General features: G+C 39.5%; 1 protein-coding gene across 1 annotated transcript; it reads left to right on the plus strand.

The window, feature by feature from the left end:
• Positions 1-406: 406 nt before the first annotated feature.
• Positions 407-16,203, plus strand: LOC140239981 (FAS-associated factor 2-like). The gene is made up of 10 exons (XM_072319790.1): positions 407-486; positions 6,238-6,306; positions 7,818-7,939; positions 8,824-9,073; positions 9,966-10,051; positions 10,541-10,632; positions 12,009-12,268; positions 13,420-13,509; positions 14,382-14,525; positions 15,504-16,203. The coding sequence occupies exons 1-10, from the start codon at positions 421-423 to the stop codon at positions 15,681-15,683; spliced, it is 1,359 nt and encodes a 452-aa protein (XP_072175891.1). The 5' UTR covers positions 407-420; the 3' UTR covers positions 15,684-16,203.
• The last annotated feature ends 7,447 nt before the right edge of the window (positions 16,204-23,650 follow it).

Here is a 23,650-nt window from a genome sequence, read left to right on the forward strand (position 1 = left end):
AAATTCGCCTTTACGGTGGAGCGGAAGCTGTTAGGTGGTCATTTTTTGATAAACGTCATCCCCGATCTCCGGAATTCCGGGTTCAACAGTCACCCAAAACCGTTGGGCTCATCATCGAAGCTTATTTTCTTTTGTTCGGTGAAAATAAATGTAAATGATAAATTTGCCAAAAAAAAATATGGGTTTGTTCCTTTTTGTAATTGACATACAAGTAATAACATACACGTCTACTGTCAATATATTGTTTTCTCCTTTTCTTTTTAGTTGAAAGTTCAATACTATTATATTACAATTTATAGTGAAACCAAAGTATGAGTTGTTTTGACGTTGCAGTTGCTTGCGCAATTGATAGCCTTAACTTGTGGTCGTCGACACCCCTTTGGCTTTCCATAGATATCAGTTTATGCTTGTGTTGTGATCATGGCGGACGAAAGCGATGAGCGGAGTCTATCCACGGAGCAAACCGAAAAATTGCTTCAGTTCCAGGTAAATTTTGACATTACATGCATTATAGTCACAAGACACTATGTCCTATATCTCACTCGTGTTATGTTACAATTAATGCGAAGCGATTTTCGGCTGCACACCATGACATAAAAATAAGCAGTCGAACGCGGAGCTCGAGTGTACGTGTCGGAGTACATACTACTGTACGAGTGTAACGGTGGTTAGAACTAAATGATACAGCGTGCATTGACCGCACAGCAGCAGCTGCACTCGATGCACCAGCGGCCTCCGAGTGTAGAATCAATTCGTGTGTAAACTCTATGACATTGTCATTACAGTTCACCATCAAACTAAATTACAGGTTAGTTAGTGGCAGTGCTTAATCATGCTAATGATGTGGCGACTAAAAATGGACTTGCAGAACCTTGCTTTCACTTTGAGTAAAAACGAGAACATTTAAAAATAGAACCCTACACTAAAATTTACCGCCGTCTTCCTCTTACTGACTTAGATGCGTCATTAAGAATAAGATCATGAAATGAAGATGGTAGGCCTAGATTCTAAATGAAGTCAGAAGATATGAAAGGAGGAGAGGAGGCACGAGTCTAACGTTACAGACAGGGGGTGGTATTCTGAAAATCTTCCTAAGTTTCTTCCTAATTTAAGTTTCTTCCTAAGTCAGAAACTTAGGAAGTGCCTAGGAAAGACAAAATTGGTAATTAATGGTATTCTGAAATTTCTTCCTAGGGCTAGGCACTTCTTAATGCAAATTAGGCCATCCTTACCCCCGCCCACGTCCTTCCTTAAGCCAATACGAAATGCTGTATCGTAAGGAACTAACCAATGACAATCGCATATCACTATGACGTAGGGTCAAATACACGAGTGCCCGGCATGTCCCCTTTCTCACGCTCATTTCGCGCATCAAAGTACATGTGCGCGCAATGACTGACAAGCGCGCCTATCACGATGCTTGCAGTTTGCTATTCTTAACAACGTACTTAGGACAGGGGTGGAGCTTTCCTAAATATTTTCCTAAAATTCTTTCCTAAGTGCATTCTAGAATACCAACTTCTTCCTAAGTCAGAAATTTGCATATTCCTGCCCCCTTCCTAAGTTTCTTCCTAAGTAAGTCTACTTAGGAAGAAACTTAGGAAGATTTTCAGAATACCACTTAGGAAAAAATCCTGACTTAGGAAGAAATTTCTTCCTAGGAAGGATTTCAGAATACCACCCAGGGTAGGCCGGGGCACTGCACTGTGAGTGTGACCACTGCCACTGCACTGGGATTCTATTCTGTAAAAGTGTAAATAAAGAGACTGTTGTTCTTACTGTAGACACCTGCACCTGTACATCTAGTGTTAAACTAAGCTGGGGAAATAAACTAAATGTGTCTGGCATACTTGTGAAATAGGCCCCACCCACCACACCACTGTGTGCGCGGTAGATCCACACATGTACTACTTACGGTGGCTTTTCTGTACTCGTGAGTTCAACCCCACTGTTGGCTGCATGGCGTTCATTGACAATAAAATGGTACACAAGCACAGTGGTGGGGCTTTCTTCCACATATAAATACTCGGGAATGCAGCCCCACCGAACGACATTTACATGTGATTGATACAGCCGGCCGCGGAGCTGATTTATACTTGGACATCTACTTCTTTCATCATTTCCTTTGTTCTTTCTTTTATTTCTTCTTTTATTCTCTGAAGGACTTTCTGATGGCTCTTGACTAATTTAACCTTGTAAAGGCAACCCTAACCCTAACCCTATTAAACCTATTACCTAACCTTGCTTGCTTACGCACAGCTACAGATGCATGCGCACTGCGGTGGGACCGATTTCACAATTTTCCCCTAAATCTAGGCCTAGCAGGGCGCTTGTGTACTTTTGCACAGACCTGTTTGTCGAATGACCTCCAAACATGCACAAACTCACCCTTGTTATTCAGCATAAACCTAAAGTACTTGCATCTGAGCCTCCGAAGTCGAATAGACATTAAGTTTTAACACTCTTACTTAGTATCTACAAGTGTCGGATAATGGTTGGAAAATCTTGATCATTTGAAATGCTGCTCTGTACACAAGCGCAGTACGAATACATTCAGCGCATGCTCAAGGTTGATCATTTGGTCTGATTGTAGCGACACCATGGCTTTTTCTGTGGTGTCGTTGAAAAGCTAAAATTTGTTTTTCTCTTTTCCTCGGCCAAGTCTTGCATTTAATAGTGGTTGTAGTTTCAATACGGTTGAGCGCGTGCGCGAGTGTGTGCTGCCACTTCTGTCTTTCTCTTTCTTTTCTATCTTTTCTTCTTTCATTTTCAGGTCGAATCTATACCTAGATTTTCCTTTCCTTCCTATCAGTCATTTCTTTGTGGTTTTCCTCTTGTCTAGCTTTCTCAACTTGTATTTAACTGTACTTTCTGTCCAATTCTTTGTTTCCTTCATGGGTTGTTTTTTCCTCCATCTACAAGGGTCTTTCCTTTCTATCCTCTCCAATATTTGTTCTTATACTATGTGTCGTTCTAATGAATCCTTTTCTTCATTTACTTTTCAACCTGTATTTCAATTCTTTCTTTCCTTCATAATCATATTTGCTTTCAGCCAGTCTTGATTCATCTGTCATTCTATTATTCCAAATAGTGTTTTTCTGTTTTCAATCTATATTTTCCCTATGCGTTCCTCTTTTCTTTTCAAATGTATCCATCTCTCCGTTGCTTTCCTTTATAAGGCAAGTTTTTCTTCTTTCTTTCCTTCCATTATCTTTTAGTGACCTCTCTATTTTGTAAACCTTTTGTTTCATTTTTTCCAGGCTTTTTTTTTTCTCCTGAATATCTCTTCTTTCATTTCCTTTTCAGCCTTTTCCTAGCCGTATTTTTAAGGCATTGTATTCTTTCACCCTTATCATATAACCTCATTTTTCACAGTCTTCTTTCATGCACACACACACACACACACACATACCACACGTGCGCGCACACACACACAACACGACAACCCCAATCCTCAATCTCTCCCACAACTCGATGCAAGCTGAGAGAAAGGCGCAAAAAGTATCATTTTTTAAAGGATACCATAGAAGAACTTACTTGCTACATTCAGATGAATCGCGGTGCTGGCGATCACTGTCATGAACGTGTTTTGTACACTGTGCTGCACTGTCATGAACGTGTTTTGTACACTGTGCTGCACTGTCTACTCCTGTACAACGCAGTTATCGCAGGGCGAACTAGCTGCGATCGACATCCCAACAAGTGTAAAAGTGTCAAAACGGTGAAAAATTCCTTTTCTACTGGACTTGAATCTCAGTCAGATGCAAATATTTGAGGCTGTTGGATATTTAGAGTGAGTTTGTGCATGTTTGGAGGTCATTTGACAAACAGGTGCGAAAGTACACTAGCGCAGCCTAGTAGATACTAGACTAGTCTAACAATATTAACATTAGATAGTTCTCATCAAATCTTCAGTATAGTTTTCTATTTCTAGTTCTCTCAGCCGGTGTAGGGCCACAGTATTCACAGTTCCTCCGCGCTCTAGTTTAGTGAATTGCTAGACAGAAAAATCTGTCTGTCCAGAGGAGTCTTTTGTCATTTTTTTAAACTTAATTGGCTCTCCTCTTTGGGGATTCCATGAAGCCAGACGCAGTCTCCGCAGAACATATCCCCAATGACCAGATACAGACTGATCTTTCGGTCAAGTGAATTGCAATCAACTTGTTGGAAAATATGGTTGCTGGGCGTGGGGAATGATTGGTCATCAATTCATGTTGCACTCTACCTATCTATTGTGTACTGAATGAGGAGGGCCAGAGGGCATTTATTAGTTCAGGAATAAAAGTTCATACATATGATCAAACAAAATTCTTTTCACCCATTGACTAAAAATGGAAAGGTTGGTAATCTCCTTGTGTGAAAGCAGTTTTAAAAATGCTACCCTCTCCACTATCAACTGCATGTAGTTGTACCACCAAATAATGCAAAATATCGATGGGACATTAGAGCATGGGCTGGGCTGCCAAATTATTTTGTTATACATGTATTGTAAGGGTATACAATGGGGTCAGCAAAGGTCAAAATTTAATGAGCTCAGCTTTGTGCTACATGTATATCTTGACTTTATAGTATAAAGTCAAGATGTATGTATTTTTAATAATATGCTTGTTTCGCTGCAGAACTTGTATAAATTATACAAGTTATGTGCACAGCAAAACAATCACACTACTACAAATTGCCTTTGAAAAGTGAGATTACACAAGAATACATTTTCTCCACAATTCTGACACAGAAAAAACAGAACAGCTATCCATACCAGAAACAGTGGGTAATCTTTTGCAAAAAATTATTTTTTTACTCAGTATAATACAAATATGACTTTAGGACATGAATGCTGACACACTTGTGTACAATTTTGGAATCTGGTATACCCAGTTCCTGTCTATAGATGTAAGTTGACACTACAGGAACGAACCTGGTATACCAGGTTCCCAGAAGGAACAGGTTAAGTGACCCATTGGTCTTTTCATTTGCTTGGCTTGATGCTCTGTGATGCCTGGCTATGGCTTTTATTTCAGTGAATGCCAAGTGTAGATTTGTAGTCTGGCTCTATTCATTCACAAATCACAGGAGGATACAATGTATGCAGTTACCCCCTCCCCCCCCCCCTTAACAAAAAACCCCCAAAACAAACAAACAAACAAAACCCAGAAAGAAATATCCATCAAACCTGCCTCAGCAGCCTCATGTCTACAGCAGCCACCTGCCGCACACGTATGTGACCACTAAAAGATTTACCCTGAGAGAAAATCCATGCGAAAAGACCCCGTGTACAGAGGCCACCTGTGTATAAGCTGGTATAATGGCCACGTTTTTCTTCTCCCTTGCGTGGCCGTTATAGACAGGTTTGACTTTATTTGTATATCACTAATGTTGCCGAACACAATTAACCAAAGGGACACTTGAATGAAAGGCACCATTGGGCATTACTAAATCAAGCAAATTAGATGTCGTAGTGAACATATTGTGCATGACAGAAAAACATTAAACAAGACAATTTGTCACTTGACTGACTTTTGCAGCATTGCTACAATGTGTAAGATATGGCACATAAAATGTCTTTATAGCAGTACCAGGTACAAAAATTGTAGAATGTGATGTGATGCACTCTTTACACATGTATTTTGATGCTGTCATGTACACTGTACGGTAATGAGATGAGAATTTGACTTAAAGCTGAGACTGCACTGATCATTTCCAAGTCTCTTTTGTCCATTAGTTGTTGGGGTTTTTTTGCCATTAATTGATGTCTGATTGATGTTTTTAAACATTTCAGTGGAATTTGTGACATCTCAACATGATTAGCTCACAGAAAGTCCAGAGGCCACAATAATAAACTGGACAAACAGTATTCTCTGCTTGATTTGAGGAAATACAGAGTATATTTCTTCAGCAACGTAGTTGTCGATCTGTGGTTAGTCTCCCTGCATGTGTCATCTCAGCTACGTCTGTAGATTTGTTTTAAGAATAGACTAGATAAATGCTGGTGTAAAAACTGTAATCTTGTCTATGAGTCGGTATAGGCTGTGCGACTCTTACACATTTTTGCCCTTTCCCCACACATAACTACCGGTATACAATGTATTCAACTTGATAAGTCGTGGAAAATTAAACATTTTTGAGATCATAAGCTTTGGAGGATGAATGCGCATCATCCCATACCCCGTAGGATTAAGATAAATTAAATCCATTTTTAATATCTACATGAATATATTTTGTCCCTTCTCTCATTTCAAGGATCTCACTGGAATAGAAGATATGGAAAGATGTCGCAATATCCTGGATCAACATGACTGGAATATTGAGGTAAATGGCAAAGACAATGTTTTCACGCACTTGTAGATGATAACATGTTCCCAAGAGTGATGGTGTAAATGCATCTATAGATATCAGTGGATTTTACAGTCAGCTCTTGGTACTGTAATTACCTGGTCAGCATTGAATTAGATGCTGAGTATAGAATGGATGACTAAACCCTGTAAAAGGAACTTGGCACGAGAATTTGATTTATGAATATTTACAGTGTAAGTAGAGCACACAGATGTTACGAGAGTATATAGTATTGTGGTTCGTATATCACGTACAAATGCAAGAAATAGCATGATGTACACAACATTATTTGTTTGTACAGCCAATGGAAATTTGCAATAACAATATGAAACTAGGAATCTTGGGATGAAAGTATTCTGAACCTTGTCTGATTGCTAGCACACCTCAGAGGATTTTTTCCCTCAAGGGTGTACAGTTGTATGTGTGTGATACCAATCAAAACTTTATGCTCATAGTGTGACAGCGGAATGACTTTATATGGTCATGACATGGCTGAATTGTAGAATAAGGGGGGGGGGTTGAAACTTGTGTCAAAGATTACCATGCAGTTGTATCGTGTGAGGTCCATAACAATCATTCTAATATGTCTGAGCATCAAGATTACTGAGTGAGTGAGTTGCGATCTTCAGTGATCTGCAGGTGCAGCATGCACTAATGAGTTCCATGAGTGATGGAGAGGGGCCAGTTGGTGGGTGGCGATGGTGAGGAGAGCTTGTGAGTCTGCAAGTTGCAGTTTTAAAGAAATGTGTGTATGCTGTCTGTTCTGGTGATGGAATGGAGTGAATGAATGTGTGTGCATGTGTTTAGGTTTATGTACCTTATGCTGTAAACATCGATATTTTCGCATTATTGTTTTTTCACGGTGAGCGGCTTAACAACATATTTGTGGGTTCTTGAATTTGTGGTGCACAATTTTCAACCCATTCAAAATGCGCAGAGAAAATTATGAAGATATTTTTTCAGGTTTTAGAAATCACGCTAGCCAAAAGAAGCGCGGAATACGCGGAAATTTCTGTGTTTACAGTCGTAGAGTTTGTTCAACTGTGGAAAGTGCTTTCATCAATCTCAATCGCAATCAGTATTCCTTAGGTTGTTATACATATCTAGTGAGAATATATGCTCAATAGAACTACAGTTGTAAAAAGGTGGGATTTTGAAGAGGGAAGTGTGCCAAAGTTATGATCCGATTGAATCTTTGAATCCCCAAGGTCCAACTTCAACTCTGCCTGTTCTCCCACTGGCATTTCATGGGGCAGGTTGTTATCAGCTTCTCTCTTTTTTCCCATTCATGCCAACATTAGACATTTTTAGAGGAGCAAAAACCAAACCAAAACAAAACAAAGACACCCTAAACAAAACAAAAAATTTAAAATTGGGCACAGTGATTGCTCCACACTGAGAGCTTTTATGTCGTTCAGACTCGAATGGTGACTCATAAGAGCCTTGTAACTATTGTGGTATTTTCGAACTTTTTTTTTATTTCACAGACTGCTGTGCAAGACACACTCAATGTCTCGGAGGGCAGACCGACAGTTTACGACAGGTCTGCGCCATCGTCTCAGCAGCCTGTACGCACACCTGAAGTGAACACACACCCAAGGGACCAGAGGTATAGTCCATGGCCTGTCTTACAAAGAACTTTTCATAAGCAGTTATGGTTGTCAAGTTGCTTGTATCACAGTGGAAACCAGGCATTGGCAGCGTGATTATCAGTTGTTACACTGGTAGTAGTAGTGGTTTAGTTCTGTGTATGTTTTGTTTTGGGTTTTTGTGTGTATGTGTTTGATTGTTATTAGTAAAATTGATAACTATCTCTACCAGAGTTTGATTGTTGCAGTTAGTGAGATTCATCTCTGGTGAGCTGTAGGAGCAAGTACAGGTGTGTTCAAACTGACATACTCATGTGCCTTGTGTAAGCAGAACTTGACCTGGGAAATGTTAACATTTTGCCTGTGATTAAATTAGAACTTACCTTGATTGAGCAAGTAGGATTCTTCCCCCCCCCCACCCAAAAAAAAAACAAAACAAACAAAAAAATCAGTGAAAATAGTGGATATTTGTTACATCGTCATACAAATATTTATGGGATGCTGTCAAAGTTGGATCAAACCAGTCACGACTGGGGAGTCGTGAATTACAACAGTATTGCGGCAAAAATTGTCACCTATCCTCCAGTCTGTCTCACGATCCTAAGGACCCCGGTTTGATTCCCGGTCCCACTGAGCAATGGTGTGTCTAATCATCTAGTAAGAGGCAAAACACTCTGTCCCAAGGACAGGACATTAAATGGATGTCTCCTGTGTGAGAGAGTCACAACTCATGCACGTAAAAGATCCAGCTTCATTTATTCATCGCAAAGAGCAGGTGAAGTGGTCCAGCATCCAACTGGACTCCAATGAAGACTAGCTATTGCAGCTGAGTATGGGCTATCCAGCCATCTTCTCAGATGGAAATGAAACAAACAAACAAACAAAACTCTTTCTACACCCACAGAATTTACACAGTGGCACGACCACGGGCCAACATGTCATGGGTGCAATGGAGCTACGCCATGCTCCTTCTTCCGTTCCGACTCTGCTATTCCACAATATTCGACATCCTGAGATGGACCTTACGGCTCTTCTGGCCGGACCCGAGACGCATCGTCACAGACCCCCGTGGCGACGTGATCTCGTTTATTAACAAGTTTGAGGAAAAATATGGGACAAATCACCCAGTGTTCTACCGTGGCAGTTATAGCGAGGTAATCATTGCAATAATACTAAGTTTGCTATAAGTTTTGTCATCTTTTAACATCATTTAGAAAAACAAAACAGGTCAGATAAAGAAAAAAAAAAGGAATTTCTATGTTTCACTCTCAGCTACAAAGTTGTTGTATCGATGTAAATAGTTTTATCAGTTGTGAGGTTTGTTCGTTAGAGATCAAGTATCATTTTCTTTTCTTTTTTTTCTTTTTTTTTTTGGGGGGGGGGAGATATCACAAGATGGATATACCGTAACATATTTAGGATGAAATATGATTTTGTTACAATATCATATTGCAAAAACACACTGTGACATAATTATACATGTATTTTCATACCATCTTTTAACATCATCATAAAAACCAGGTCAGATAAAAAGCAATTTCTGTGTTCCACTCTCAACACCAAAGCTGATTGTTTTGATATTAGTAGTTTTATCAGTTCTGAGGGTTGATGGATAGAGACCAAGTATAATTTTCTTGAAATTACCAGATGGATCTGATGGATGAGACATTTGTCAGATGAAATATAATTTTGTTATCATAGTGCAAAAGGCTTTGTGACATGCTCACAAGCAAACTTGCTCTCTGATCCAAATCTTTTGGATCTCGTGTGATATTTTCATCCTTAAGTTTTATTACACTTGTAGTAAACACCAAAAGATATGTTTTTATTCTTTGGCATACGCAGTCTGCGACAAATTATAACTGATAAACTTATGTTCAACTTGCAAAACCCAGCATAACCGAAACTATGCGAGCACCTTCTGAATAAACAAAGGAAGACATTTACAATCTCTTCAGCTGATTTTTGTTCTTTAAGTGTCATTATAAATAGAGTCAGCTATCTTTTATCCTATGTGCTCTTGGTTTGCATGATTCTGTATTTCAGGCTCTTGCTGAAGCCAAGAGAGATTTAAAGTTCTTATTAGTTTATCTCCATGGAGACGACCACCAAGATACGGATGACTTCTGTAGGTGAGTGAAGAAGATTTCCTTGGGAAAAGGAAGGATAGGGATCAGCTAGGGATAGGGCCTTGTGATAAGGGGTGGGTCATAAAGGTTTCCCCCACCCCCACCCCCTTTGAGTAAAATGGACCAGCCGGAGCCCCGTCACTTTCTAGGTACTGAAATAAATCTGGATTAAAAATATAAAAAGTAACCCACACAAGCCTGTCAACAACTAATGAGGGTGTGGCTGATGAGGGTGAATTCATCTACAGAGTAGACCTCATTTGAATGCTAGACATGATTTCTTACAGAATTTGATGGATTGCAAATTGTATGCGCTGTAACAATGGTTTCTAAATATCTCGCAAAACGTTAAAAGCGGAATCCTCACCTCAACCAATACTATACCATCCCTTTAAGTAACAGCACCTATTCAACAGTATATGGAGGTACATATACACTATGCTAGTGAAAATGTGATTTAATTGTAATTTTGTGTTGTTCATTCCATTGCAGAGACACACTAGGTAATGCTGAAGTAATAGAGTACATCAACTCCAGTCTTTTATTTTGGGTTGCATCTGTAAACACTCCTGAAGGGTACAGAGGTGAGTTCAACCCAGCTTTTTCCTACAGGTTGTGTTCTATCTGATACCCCCATTCCACAGAGGGTTTTTTTTTCTCATCAGTCACTCATTGGAAGCAAAATTCATCGCTTCCGGCCACCCACCGAAGTGTCGTGGATCACAGTCCGATGAATCCGACTTGAGTTTGTCGACCATCAGGTCAGACATGTCAGGCGGTGATCTGATGAGGCAAGATCACCCGATGAAGATCACATGCCACACATCTGACACTCACCTGATAGTCAACCAACCATGTCGGATTCATCAGACTGTGATCCGATACACTTTGGTGGGTGGCCGGAAGGAACAAACTTTGCTTCCGATGAGTGACCGATGAGGAAAAATATTTGTGGAATGGGGGTATAATCCATGTGTGTCTTGAAAGAATGTCCTTGATAGGACTCTGGATGTTGTGTGTGAGGACTGCAATGATGATGTCACAATCTTTTGTCATAGCTTAGGTTGGAACCAGGGGCCCGTTGCATAAATAATTATGGTAACTTTGCAATCCACTGGTAACTTCGATGGAATTCTTGATTTTGATTGGCTGTTGAGTATTGTTACCATGGAAGTTACCATTGGATGGCAAAGTTAACATAATTGTAACTTTTATGCAACGGGCCCCAGGTGTGAGTGTGGTTAGCAACAATAGTGTTCCCCTATATTCGGGCCAAGTGGGGATTGTTAGAATCAGTTTCCCTGACTATGAATGGCTATTACATCATACTTTGGTACTATGGCCCGTATTCATGAAGCGTATTCACGAAGGTGGTTTAAACCTGATTAGAATAAAACCTTGAATAAAACCATGATCTAAAATAAGCATACCTTTGACATGCGCGTATCAATGCGCATTTGTTACTGGATGTCTGTTGGCATATGCAATATGTCAATCGTATTTACACGGAAGCAATTTGCATTAACCATGGTTTCAATTTGCACGACCTTCATGAAATTGGACCTAAATGTTTCCCCAGTGTTCTCAAACTAGCCGAGAAAGTAACCATATCCGGGCAATTACCCCCAGAGGGCAATTACCCCCAGAGGGCAATTACCCCCCCGGATAAATACTGGTTACTGGTAAGGTTAGAGTAAAGATTAGGGTTAGGGTAAAGGTTAGGGTTAGGATCAGGATTAGGATTAGGATTAGGGCCAGGGGAAAGGTCTGGGGTAATTGCCCTAGACCCAAAAGTAACATCTAATTTTGTTTTGTGTTTATGTCCTACAATACCAGGATGTGTGCAGATATTTGTAGCATGGTATCACGAAGATGAAAATTGTTGCCTTTTTTTTTGGCCATATTTTGTCTTGTTTTTACTCCTCTTGCTTCTCTTCCACATCCCATTCTCCATCTCCAGTATCATTAGCACTGCGGGAGAACACCTACCCCTTCCTCGCCCTCATCGTCCTGCGGGACAACAAGATGACTGTGGTCTTGAGGATAGAGGGCGCCGTCGTGGCCGAGCAGCTCCTGGAGCGGCTGCGGCGCACGACGTCGGAGACGGAGGGCTACCTGGTGGCGATGCGGATGGAGCGCCAGGAGCGTAACCTTGCCAACACGCTCAGGCAGGAGCAGGATGCGGCCTACCAGGAATCCCTCCGACAAGACCAGGAGAAGGTGAGAAGAAGGAGCGAGTCTCTTTCACTTTCGCTTTTCTAGCATAATGACAGACCACTTGACTAACCGCTTTCAGAAAGCAGGGGGAATTATTACTACCCTTTACATAAATATGTCGGTATGAAGTTGAAGGAACGTGTAATTTTCATGAAAAATTGATTTTCGTGTAATTCTCTTCATATTTTCTTTATATTGTTGTCCACTCATGACGTCATGAACTGTAGTAGTCTCCTGATTCAGTGAATCCACCACCAAAATGTTAAAATTCATAACTTTTGCTTCAATTTTCCTCAAACTTTCACTGATGTTTTCTACTGATGTTGCTGCTTTCACTCAATTCATAGTGCTTTTTGAGGTTTTGGTTTCCTTGAAAGTTTGGGCATAATGCTGTGAGATCAAAGTAATCAGTGATACACATGTTTCCAGGTGAAGAAAAAAAAAAAAAAAAAGGTGCCTGCCATCTTAAAGGGGAAATCCACTCCGAATATAAGTTAGTCTGATAAGAAAGAGTAAGATATTACAAGTTCAATGGTAAAATTTTGATTGAAATTGGGTGAAAAATAAAGGAAGTTATGACATTTTGAAGTTATGCTTATTTTTCAGGAAACAGTTCTTGAATGGTCAATATGAATACATGCAAATGGCAAAGTGAGCATGTCATACCCTCACAACTTGCCATATAGTTTGTACATAAAATTTTGAAATTTCCAGTTTTTCATTCAAATGCAAGTATGCCCGAGGCTCAAATCCTGATATATCTAACTGATCACAATTCTGAAGTTATTCAACCTGGAATAACATCATGTTTACGACTTAAATGACAGAAACATCAAATTTTCGGCACTTTTTGTACACAATCAGTGGAAAATTGTGAGGTTATGACATGGTCAGCTCACTCATTTGCATAGTGATATCCACTGTACAAGAACTGTTTTGCAGAAACAATCAACATTTCATAGCTTCCTTATTTTTCATCTGATTTCAGTCAAATTTTTACCATTGAATTCGTAAGATTTTACTCTTTTTTTATCAGACTATCTTGTTTTTGGACTGGATTTCCCCTTTAAGCATGTTAAGTGTTGTGGTAATGACACCCTTAACTCTTGTTTTCTTTAATCCTTTTTGATTTGTCTTTTTTTTTTTTTTTGCAGGCAAGAAAAAAGAGGGAAGAACAAGAGCAGAAGGAGAAGGAAGAGCAAGAAAGACGAGATGAGGAGGAGGAGAGGCAGAAGAAGAAGGAGGTAAGTACATGCACACTCTAGCAGGATTAGTCATGGTGATTAGGATTAGGATGATCTGCCTATATGGTGGAGGGAGATGGACAGATCAAGAAAAGAGCTAGGCCCCATTTCATAAATGATATTAGGATGGCAACTCTTGGTGGAATGACAATCAAGAAGCTGGATTCTTGTCGTTACTATGACAATTGTCATTCCAACAAGAGTTGCTATCATATCAACTTTTTATGAAATGGGGCCCTGGTGTTTTGTCTCTCGTTTTATGTGTGTGTGTGTGTGTGTGTGTGTCAGAAGGAATCAACTCTTAGAATAAGTATTTGAAAATCTAGCAGTTGCTAGGTGGCAAAAGTTCAGGTCAAGAACTCCTCAGGTAATGTACCTCTCATGCTTTGCACCGTGCACATGATACTCTCTTGCGGTAAATAAATCTTTCAGCATTTCATCTCGGACATTATCACACAGAGAGAGTCAAAACTCAGGAGGTTGATGTTTTATACCAAGTAGCGTGGGCTACATGAGATCTTATGTTTATGCTCTTTCAGTGATTAAAATCCTTTAATTGTAATGGTCAGTTGATTTTGAATTACTTTGTAGATGTGTCTTTGTTCACAGCCTGTGTTTAGTTTTGAAGACCCCCTCACTCCATAACTGCATGAATATACTTCATTTATGCTTTCATTATCTTACCTAATGTTGACCAACTGAGGACGGGTTGATTCTGCTACAACATACATTTCCTGTAGACATCTGCCAGAGTATACTTGGGACTCATCTTCAACAGGTTCAGAATTGACAGATTAGGGCTATGTTTGTGGGACTTCAGTTTAATCACTAAGCCTGAAAACATTTTGCGCTACCACGTCCCTCCCTTGCAGGATAGAGCCAGGCTTAGGATAGAGAAGGCGGCCAACCTCGAGGCCGAACCAGACAGCAGTAACCCCGACGCCATCAAGATTCTTTTCAAGCTTCCCGACGGCAAGCGGCTAGAGAGGGGCTTCCTTAAGACCTCCTCGCTAGAGGTGAGAATGGCACGCCCCCCCCCTCCTTGGGATCCATGTACTTCTCGATCGGGATCATCTTGAGGGACTTCCTTCAAGGCATCATTTACCTTTTGCAGATGAAACAAAAACCCATGTTTAGTGCTTCAAAATAGCTCTAAAATGTGAGATAGGGATAGAAACAATCAATGTAAAAATGTTAATCATTAGAATCAATGTTAAGTTCTGTTAGATATACAAAATGTGAACAATATTTTTAATGGAGTAAATTATAGAATAAACCATCCACGGTTATGGTTTATTGAGAAAAATAGTGATAGCTCCTCATATTTTAGGCTTTATTGTGAAATTTTTATATGGTAGGATGTTTTGTGATACAACTGACCTACACATATGCATTAAATGTGATATCTCGAACATTTCTTAAAGACCACTGCTCCCAAAGGTAAACAGGACCTTTAAGACCTCGCTAGAAGTGAGAATGACACCACCCTCTCCTTGGGCTCCATGTGCTTCTTGAGGAGACCAAAGTATTCCCCAAATCTTTTTGTTGTTGTTGTTGTTTTTTTCCTCACTTGTTGATCAAACTAGAGCAGTATGAGCAGTATGAGCACCAAACCATAGTTGAAAATGCTTTATGTAGATGATACAAAGCATTTTGTAATCCCAGTCAGATTGGCCTAATCTTTTGATGAAATTTGCTTCAGGACATATTGATTTTATCATTATTATTTTTTTTTTTTATAGAATTGGCAAGAATTTCATAGTCTGTTTCTTCTGTCGAATGTCATCGTTTTGCATGCAATTGAGGTATTGCATAGATTTTTTACATTTACGAAAATGAATCAAATCTGGTGTGGCAAGTGATCTTCTGTGGTTTCCATAATGTATTTCTTTGTTATATTCTTTTTAAATCCCCTGGCAGTGGCATCAAATTGGGGTGTACTTTAAGTTATCATTTTTCACTATTTCTCATGCTGTCTCTTTGTCCTTCTGCAGGTCCTGTATGACTTTGTATTTGTGCAAGATGGCGTGCCGGAGGAATTTCAGCTGCAGACCAACTATCCACGCCGCATCCTCCAGTGCCTACCCCAGGAGGAAGGTGCGACGGCCCCCACGATAGGGGAGGCGGGTCTGAGTCAACGAGAGATGTTGTACGTCCAGGACATCAGTGATTAGAGCAATGCAATGACTGCTGTTCTCGTCGTGTTGTTTTTGTAATAACTTCTTTATGAAAGAAAACTAATACCATTTAATAGCGCGGAGAAGTGTGTGTGCGGGCAGAAACGGCCCGATTGTATACAGAAATGTCTGGAATATTCAAGAGTGGATAAGCTTAGTGTGAAGTTAAGTCTGGTTGCTCATTGAGTGCCAAAATCAACTCAACCTGTTTTGTGTGGAAATTTCTGCAATGCCTCACAAAATTGATGAACAGAATTACTGTTTGTCTGTATATGCAGTTGACAAAACAAATCAGCTAGCAAAACCACTGTCTGTTTGTTGCTTTTTTGGTTGTTGTTGTCAACAAATTTAAGGCAATTCACATAAAATGAGGCAAAACACATGTGGCACTCCATAGTTCAATGAGTAATCAGGCCAAGAAGTAAGCCAAGTTGGAAGCTCAATTGGAGCTTTCAGCAGTTATTGGTTGTTGAAGAAGAGCTTTTTTATAACTCGTGTAAAACATTTGAATATGCAAATTATCTATCCTTTGTTGTGGAACGGGAAAGACCAGCAAAAGTCTAGCAGCATAATTCTCAGAACTTCAGCTTCCTTCAGCCTGTGAACAAGCATATTATGCACATGTGTATGCATGAGAGGGGACTAACATGGATTTGGGGATGTGGGACTATACAGTAATGAGTATCGTCATTCGTTATCCAAGATGATAATGATGCCAGTCTGAGATTGTGAAACAGTTTTGCCACTGCTTGTTTTGTTTTGTTTTGTGTTTGCTTGTTTTGTGTTTGCTTTGTTTTGTTTTGTTTTGGGTTTTTTTTTCTGTTTTTTTTTGGGGGGGGGGTTTTGTTTTGTTTTGTTTTGTTTTGTTTTTTTTTGGGGGGGGGGCGGAGGGTTCTGTCCATAAAACCCTGCAACATTTGCTACTTATATGTTTTCCCTAAGATAGTAGAATATGTGCAAGGCTCTTCTTATCCTGTCTGTTTTCCAAACTTCAGCTAGAGCTCAATCTCCAAGGGAAAATAGCATTTGATTAGGTGTAAGACACATGCCAGTTGCACATCTGGTCAAGGTCTTGTAGGATTGTTGTCCCCAGCTCTTTGTTTTGTATTGCGAAAGTCCGTCTCCACTGCGTGGATGTTTTCCGTCGGAATATTGAACCTTTCTCTACTTGTTTGTCTCCTTTTCTGCAAGTGTATCGCAATCTCCACATTAGCACGTACTAGAAATGTCGACAGCGAACCCATCATCATTTTACCTTGAGAGGAAAAGGGAGGAGTTTGTTTGAGTGTCCATATTTGATTGTGTGTCTGTTTTCTTTAAGAGATATTCGGCCTACAGTACATAATCATCAGTCCTGTACTCGCAGCACGTGGAACATTCCTTAGAAAGGGCGACTGCATAACGGCAGATATCATTATTAGTCCTGTTTTGTGTCATGTGCTTTTCATCTATTGCCTCCCTAATACCTCATGGATCTCAGCCCCAAGAGTCTGGAATGATTAGGGGATCGAAATTAAAGGGATAAACGGCTGTCACTGCTCTGCTCACTATGATGATTTTGTGTGGTTATGGCCCCTTTCTGCTCTCATTTTTACATTTTAGGCAGGGCTGCACACTAAGCTACTTTTTCCATTTTTCACTGGTCAGGGACTGTTGGACCAGTGCCAGTGTGCAGCATTGTTTTAGGGTATTAATGCTTCTGTCTGACGTGATAGCTAGAGGCTGAGACGAAGTCAAATTATTACTAAAATCATTGTTGGCATCAGTCACTGATCAAACGAGCAAACATACATTATGTGAGGAAAACATGATGTTTATTTAAGAATCAGACACGCTTTTTGACTTGTGACTTTTTTTCGCATCATCAGCAGAAGTGTCGACATTGTCCAGATGCAGGCTAAATGTCAGGACAGATTAAGTGACCTCATTTGACCCTTACTGTGATAGCCAATGAAAAAAGGAGAATCGTGATAGCCCTCTAGTGGCAAAATGTGTGCATTTATCTACAATCCCACTAGTTTATGCTTGTCATATTTATTCCTTCGTTAGCAATGTCATACCATGTTCAGTAATGCATCAAAATATCTTTTTTTCTGTTAATATTTGGTCCATTTGAAGGTACTAGCCCTCTAATGCCAGCTAATATCAGTATGTAGGCCTATCTGCAGTATCTTATCCCGAGAAGGCAGTTGCCTTCAAAAATAAGAAAGAAAGAAAGAAAGAAAGAAATGGCTGTGGCAATTTCTTATTCCTTCTTGTAACAAAGATTTCTTGTAAACTGTTTCACTCACATACTAGCAGCACCTTGCAGTAACAGTATTTTAGGAATCTGATATCTACCTTCATCTATCTATAGATTTATTTATTGATCTATGGGTCTACATTATAGATAATATTGCGGTAAAGCTTGCAAAAGCCAACATACACAGGACCTCTTGGAAGTCAAGAAATGAGGAAAGAACAATTCAGGATTTTCTCATCGCATCAACTAACGCCATTTGTTGACTTATGCCATGTTGACTTACACAAGGTTTATGTTATGTCCCAGTGCTGATTACACATGAAGCTAACTCTCTGTTTCTGTGAGTTTATCATGAAGGTTGTCTGAGCTTAGTTGCATAGGAAACTTCTACATGAGGGAAAAAAAAAAAACGGTGCTCAACACGATGTCCAAACTGTGCAGTATGTACATACATATGCCAACAAGAGATAAAATCTCCCCCCCCCCTATTTAGTAGAAATCAGATACTAGCAGTGTTAGCTTAAAGGGAAGCACTTGAACAGTCTTTAGTACTTTAGAATGAATAAAATGACATACATGTATGGGTATTAAGAAAAGTCAAAATTCATATTATTTGCAGTGTTTAAATCTATGTACGCTTGTTGTACCTTTTCTGATGAACTTCCATCACAAATTATCGTGATTTTTGTGTGTTTAGAAGAGCTGTAGATTTTTTTCATTTTCCTGGTCCTACATATAGGCTCATTGTGATTGTTTTGTAGTCACAGTAATAACAATTAGGTTGATATTTCTTGGCAGAGATTAACATTTTTGTTATCCCTATTGCAATTATTTTGGCTTGTTCATGGTTGAAAGAGAGATTATTCAGAACAAGTTCAATAATTTTAGAAGCGTGTAAAATGTGTGATGCTACATTGTTCATTTACAGCCCTTTACCACACAATTACCATGCCTATGTGCACACCAAGAACAAAAGTCATCAAGAAGAATTTATTTATGATTCTAAAAAAAAGGTGATGTTTGTTATTCTGAAGGTTTGTTAATCAGAATATTTAAGAAGGTGCGTACCAATGAACCTTTAAGATTATGAACCTTATTTTGTTTACAGATTAACGAACCTTCAGAAAAATTAACTTCTTTTCATTTTTAGATCAACATACCTTCTGAATAATGGACCTTTGGAATAAGAAACTGTAACCAGGAAAAATCAGTGTCTTTGTTTGGATGTATTTTTGCAAAAGGTACACTTGAGAAACAATTAAAAAATTGTAATTAAAAAATTTGACAGCATTCCCCTCATTTGTAGTCAGTTCTAAAACATTTCCAAAATATCCATGTAACCAGACAGCGAGGGCACTATTGCTCGTATTGTGTCATTGTTTTTTGAGGTTGAACCTTGTCTTATTCAAGAGGAACACTGCTAATCTTTCACTTGTCACATGCCACAAAGTTAGCGCAACTGTCTTACAATCCTTTTATTTGATATGCACAGTATTTCTCAATGCAGTGTAACCTGTGTCTTTCATGTAATGACATTGTAATGTAGAATCCAAAGGCAAGTCATTGTATCTTAACTAAACTGTGATATCATTAAGGTAATGGAGCCATACGGTGGCGTCCTATGCAAGCAAGTAAACCGTACACTGAACGGAATGTAATCTGCAAGGTTTTTGGTTGCCGAGTTACATGGAATTGCCTGTGCTGACATTTTTGTGGTGAAGAGCTAATGTTCCACTGATGTACTGTGAAATGGGTTTGTTACCTGCTCGTATGAAACAGTTGTACAAGTTCTGGAACACTTGATGAGTGAGATTGGCAGTAACTAATTACAAGTTATAACAGGGAACATAGCTCTCTCTTCAGGATGAAAAGAGAGAAAAAAAGACTCTCTATTAGCTAAGACATTTTAATCTTTTTCATTGTCCTTGAGCTCAAATCTCTGTAGGCGATAAAAAAGGTTATATCCTCTGACGTCAGTGTAGTTGTTTAGTGTGACAATAATTTCAGGTTGGTATTGATAAGACACCATCACTTGAGAACTAAATTATATCAAACTACATATTGTAATTCTTCGGCGATGTTGAGGTTACGATGCTGCCAGTTTACCATCTTGATTGTACAGTAGAACCTTGTAATTAAGAGGTCAGTTATAACAAGGTGATTTTTACAGGCCCAAATTCTTCACATTTTGTTGTTGTTGTTGTTGCTGTCGTTTTTTCCCTAATGTAATGAGAAACCTGATATACTAAGGCAATTGTCACGGTTTTGGGGTTCTCATTATGAGGTCCCCCTGTATTACAACTCAATGGCCTGGCTTCTCAACAGTATTTGTGCACATGTGCTGGACTGCATAATCATATTCTCCTTTCCCAACTTTAATCCATTTCCGGGTGTCGCAGGGCAGTTTTTCAAGTTACTAACTAAGTTTACGGGAAAATTCTTGTCTGTCCTCAGAATTTGATTGTGTTCAAATACGGTGTGAGTAGTAAACATTAAGAGACATTGCTGTTACCAGTGGATGTTCCGTTTACAACATTGCTTGGAACAGTTCAAAAGAATTGCACATCACGCTAAGCTCGTTAACGAGTTTTGGGATGCTTGCAGCTTATCGGTTGCAACAGAAAGTGGTCATCTTCTGTAGTGCGTGTAAGTTCTTCTCACCAGGAAGGCGAGATAACATGACATTGGATTCCTGGAGTTGGTCATTGCTGTTCCATCCTCCCAGGCATTGTTAATTTTGCCAAACTAGACCTCCTCCTGCATAAAAAAAAACCCTGCTCAGTGTCATGCTTCACCAAAGTCCGGTATCTTTTACACAGACAGCAAATGGAAGCTTACGTTATCAAAAGATGACTTATTTGCGGCAGCCATCAATTCATGGGTCTTTCAAATATTGACCTGGGCAGGGTGAATGGCAGTGTGATCAATGTTGTTATTTCATTGATTTTTTAGGAATGAAGCAAGATGATAATGAACTGTCCATGTATTAAGGAGTTGACCCGAGCCAGTACAGAGCTGTGCATTATGAAGTGAACCACGGCCGTGTGACCTTTGACCTCTGATGGTACAATGATCACCCGTGGATTCTACAAATTGAAGAAGAGTTTGACTTCGACTTGCCAGTTACTGCATCTCATCCATGTTTTCCCGAGTTGCACATGTGCGCTTGGTACCAGAGAACAGTAACTCACTTGGGGTATTTGTTGTGACTGTAGCAATTCCCTCTCTCTCCCTCTCTCTCTCCTTTTTACTCTTCTTCCATTTCAGTTTCTTTTGTTTGTTATTGTTTCCACTTGTTTCCTTCATTTCCTTTTATGTTTTTTTCAGTATTTTTTTTAATCATCCCTCATACCAGCTCAAGAAAAGGAAGTCATTTGCTAATCTGAAGAAAAAAAAAATTATACATATGTGTATTGTGTGTGCCACAATAGCCTGTCTTACAGCATTATTTTTGCCAGTTTGGAGAATAAACTGCTCATTTTTTATATATACGTGCTCTTTTTTTTTATAGCCATTTCATCCTGCACTGAATTGAAACAGTAATCATCGACTGGTATTCTGAAGAAAAAAATGAAGTACATATATCTCATATACAAACTATTGTGAAGAGCAACGTTTAAAATGGCAAACATGTGTACTGAGAACAAACATTTCTACTGGACGTGTACCTTTGAATCATAAATTCCAGTAATATTACTCTTTTTTTTTTTTGAGCTAACTAAAGCAAAAACAGTTATGTGCTGTTATAAGCAAGTGGGGAAAAGGGAAGTCACTGAAGAGAAAGGTATTTATTATGACAGAAATTGTAATATTTGTATGTCTAACTTGGATTTGGTGCTGAACTTCACACAAATCATGTGTAATGTTCGAACCGTTTCCTTGGATAATGTCATTGAATCGATCTTCCTATGTGTACACGTAGTAAAATTGTCTTAGAATTATCACACTCTGTATGTATTTTGCAACGGTTGCACCAGTGAACGGAAAAATTGAATGGCAAGTTCTTGTTGTTTTGTTCAAGTTGGAATAAATACAGGCTAACTTATTTGATGCCTCAAATGATAATATGCGTTTAATGTGATTTCATGACCACACCATGAGCTTCAATTACTCATGTGTAGGAAAATGAATTTCTGTTATGAGATGTGTGACAGTTTGTTGCCCCCCCCCCCCAAAAAAAAAAAAAATAGAAGATACAAGTACTGATTATCATTTGTAATGATGCATCTCATCTCCAAAGCGCTAATACAATTAGCAGCCTCATCAATTTGTTATCCAAGAGAGTAATGGTAGTGTGTGTACATAATATATCAGAGACTCCAATCCCAAGCACCTTCTGATCTGGAGATTCTCCCGCCCGAAACCCCTAGCAAACGGGAGACTCCAAGTTGATGTGTGCGAAGCGCGAAGTTCCTAGGGTTCTAGATGTTCTCTGGTGCTATCTAAGGCTTATTTTTTCAACATACGGTAGCAATAAGTAAGAAATCCTTTCCACCGGGAGACACAGAGCCAGGGCAGGAGAAATCAAATCTCCAGCGGGAGAACGGGATATTTTGCAAAAATGGGTTTTCGGCGGGAGATCTCCCGTCTTGGAGTCTCTGATATATGTTGTGTTTGTGTCATGTATGAGTGACCATTCAATGTATGTGTGTGTGTGTGTGTGTGTGTGTGTGTGTGTGTGTGTGTGTGTGTGTGTGTGTGCGTGGGTGAATGTGTGTGTCAGTCTAGCCCAGTTCACTCCCTGAAACGGAGAGTATAGGTAGAAACTTTCTGTAGAACAAAAACACAGAACCAAAATACCTCGTAATTTATGGTAGGTGTTTATCTCGAAAGTGTGGTTCGCTGCTCAGAGCTTTTGAACGAGGATGGAGGAACTATCCGCAAAGGAGATGTTGTCAGTAAGTTTACTAAAGCCTATACTATGTTCGAAAATTTAGTACATGTCTATTTCTCACATAGCTTCATTTGCCTTGTCTATCTATATGTAGGCCTACACTGTACTTTAGTATGATTTAAATCGATATGAAAGGGTACACGCTACACAAACTTTCCACCTTGATATCTATAAGAAAATGCATCGTAGTATGTTTATATGTCAAGAACTTTGTGTATAAAATATATTCCCGTTAGTTCTGTTTCATTATACACCATTGCGTCCTTTAAAATGCCACCAGGCGCAGCTGCGAAGATGCGGTTTTAATCCCGTGAAGATTGGAGTTCCTATGGGCATCCGTTCTTTTGAGTTTGGCGGTTGCCTGGGTAACCTTATTGTCTCGCGTCTCCTGGCAACCAGTCAATAGGGTCCCGCTGAATCCGGGTTGACCAGCTGACCTCAGCCCAGGTTCTATTCACGTACCTTGGACCAGGGTCTATTGACATCACTTTGGAGCGGGGACCATTCATTTATAACTTATGAAAAGAAAAGCGCGCTCAACTTAGCGAGCCAGAACAATGATTCCTACAGCATGGCAGATTAGTGAGGGGCCGGGGTTCCTAAACAGAGGATGCCAACGACAAAACTATGAGAACAATAAGAATAATCTACCCCATTGACGACCTTGAACCTTTGTTACGTTTCAGGGTCAAACTGATTTCTAATTGGCCTTGCTCAGTTAATGCTGCTATTCAACATTGAGTAACGTTCGCTCCATTTTAAGCAGGAATGTAACGTCTGTACCATTCACAAACCCTCCAAACGGGAACTGACACTGAAGGTAGCAGC

The sequence above is a fragment of the Diadema setosum genome, chromosome 16, assembly GCF_964275005.1.
Source record: "Diadema setosum chromosome 16, eeDiaSeto1, whole genome shotgun sequence".
Classification (NCBI taxonomy): Eukaryota; Metazoa; Echinodermata; class Echinoidea; order Diadematoida; family Diadematidae; genus Diadema; species Diadema setosum.

What these genes read in the sequence shown, in the direction of transcription:
- LOC140239981 (XM_072319790.1), top strand. Translation starts at nt 421, where the DNA reads ATGGCGGACGAAAGCGATGAGCGGAGTCTATCCACGGAGCAAACCGAA. An exon ending in AAAAATTGCTTCAGTTCCAG is followed by an intron (nt 487 to 6,237) that starts GTAAATTTTGAC and finishes TCTCATTTCAAG; the next exon opens with GATCTCACTGGAATAGAAGA. An exon ending in ACCGTGGCAGTTATAGCGAG is followed by an intron (nt 9,074 to 9,965) that starts GTAATCATTGCA and finishes TCTGTATTTCAG; the next exon opens with GCTCTTGCTGAAGCCAAGAG.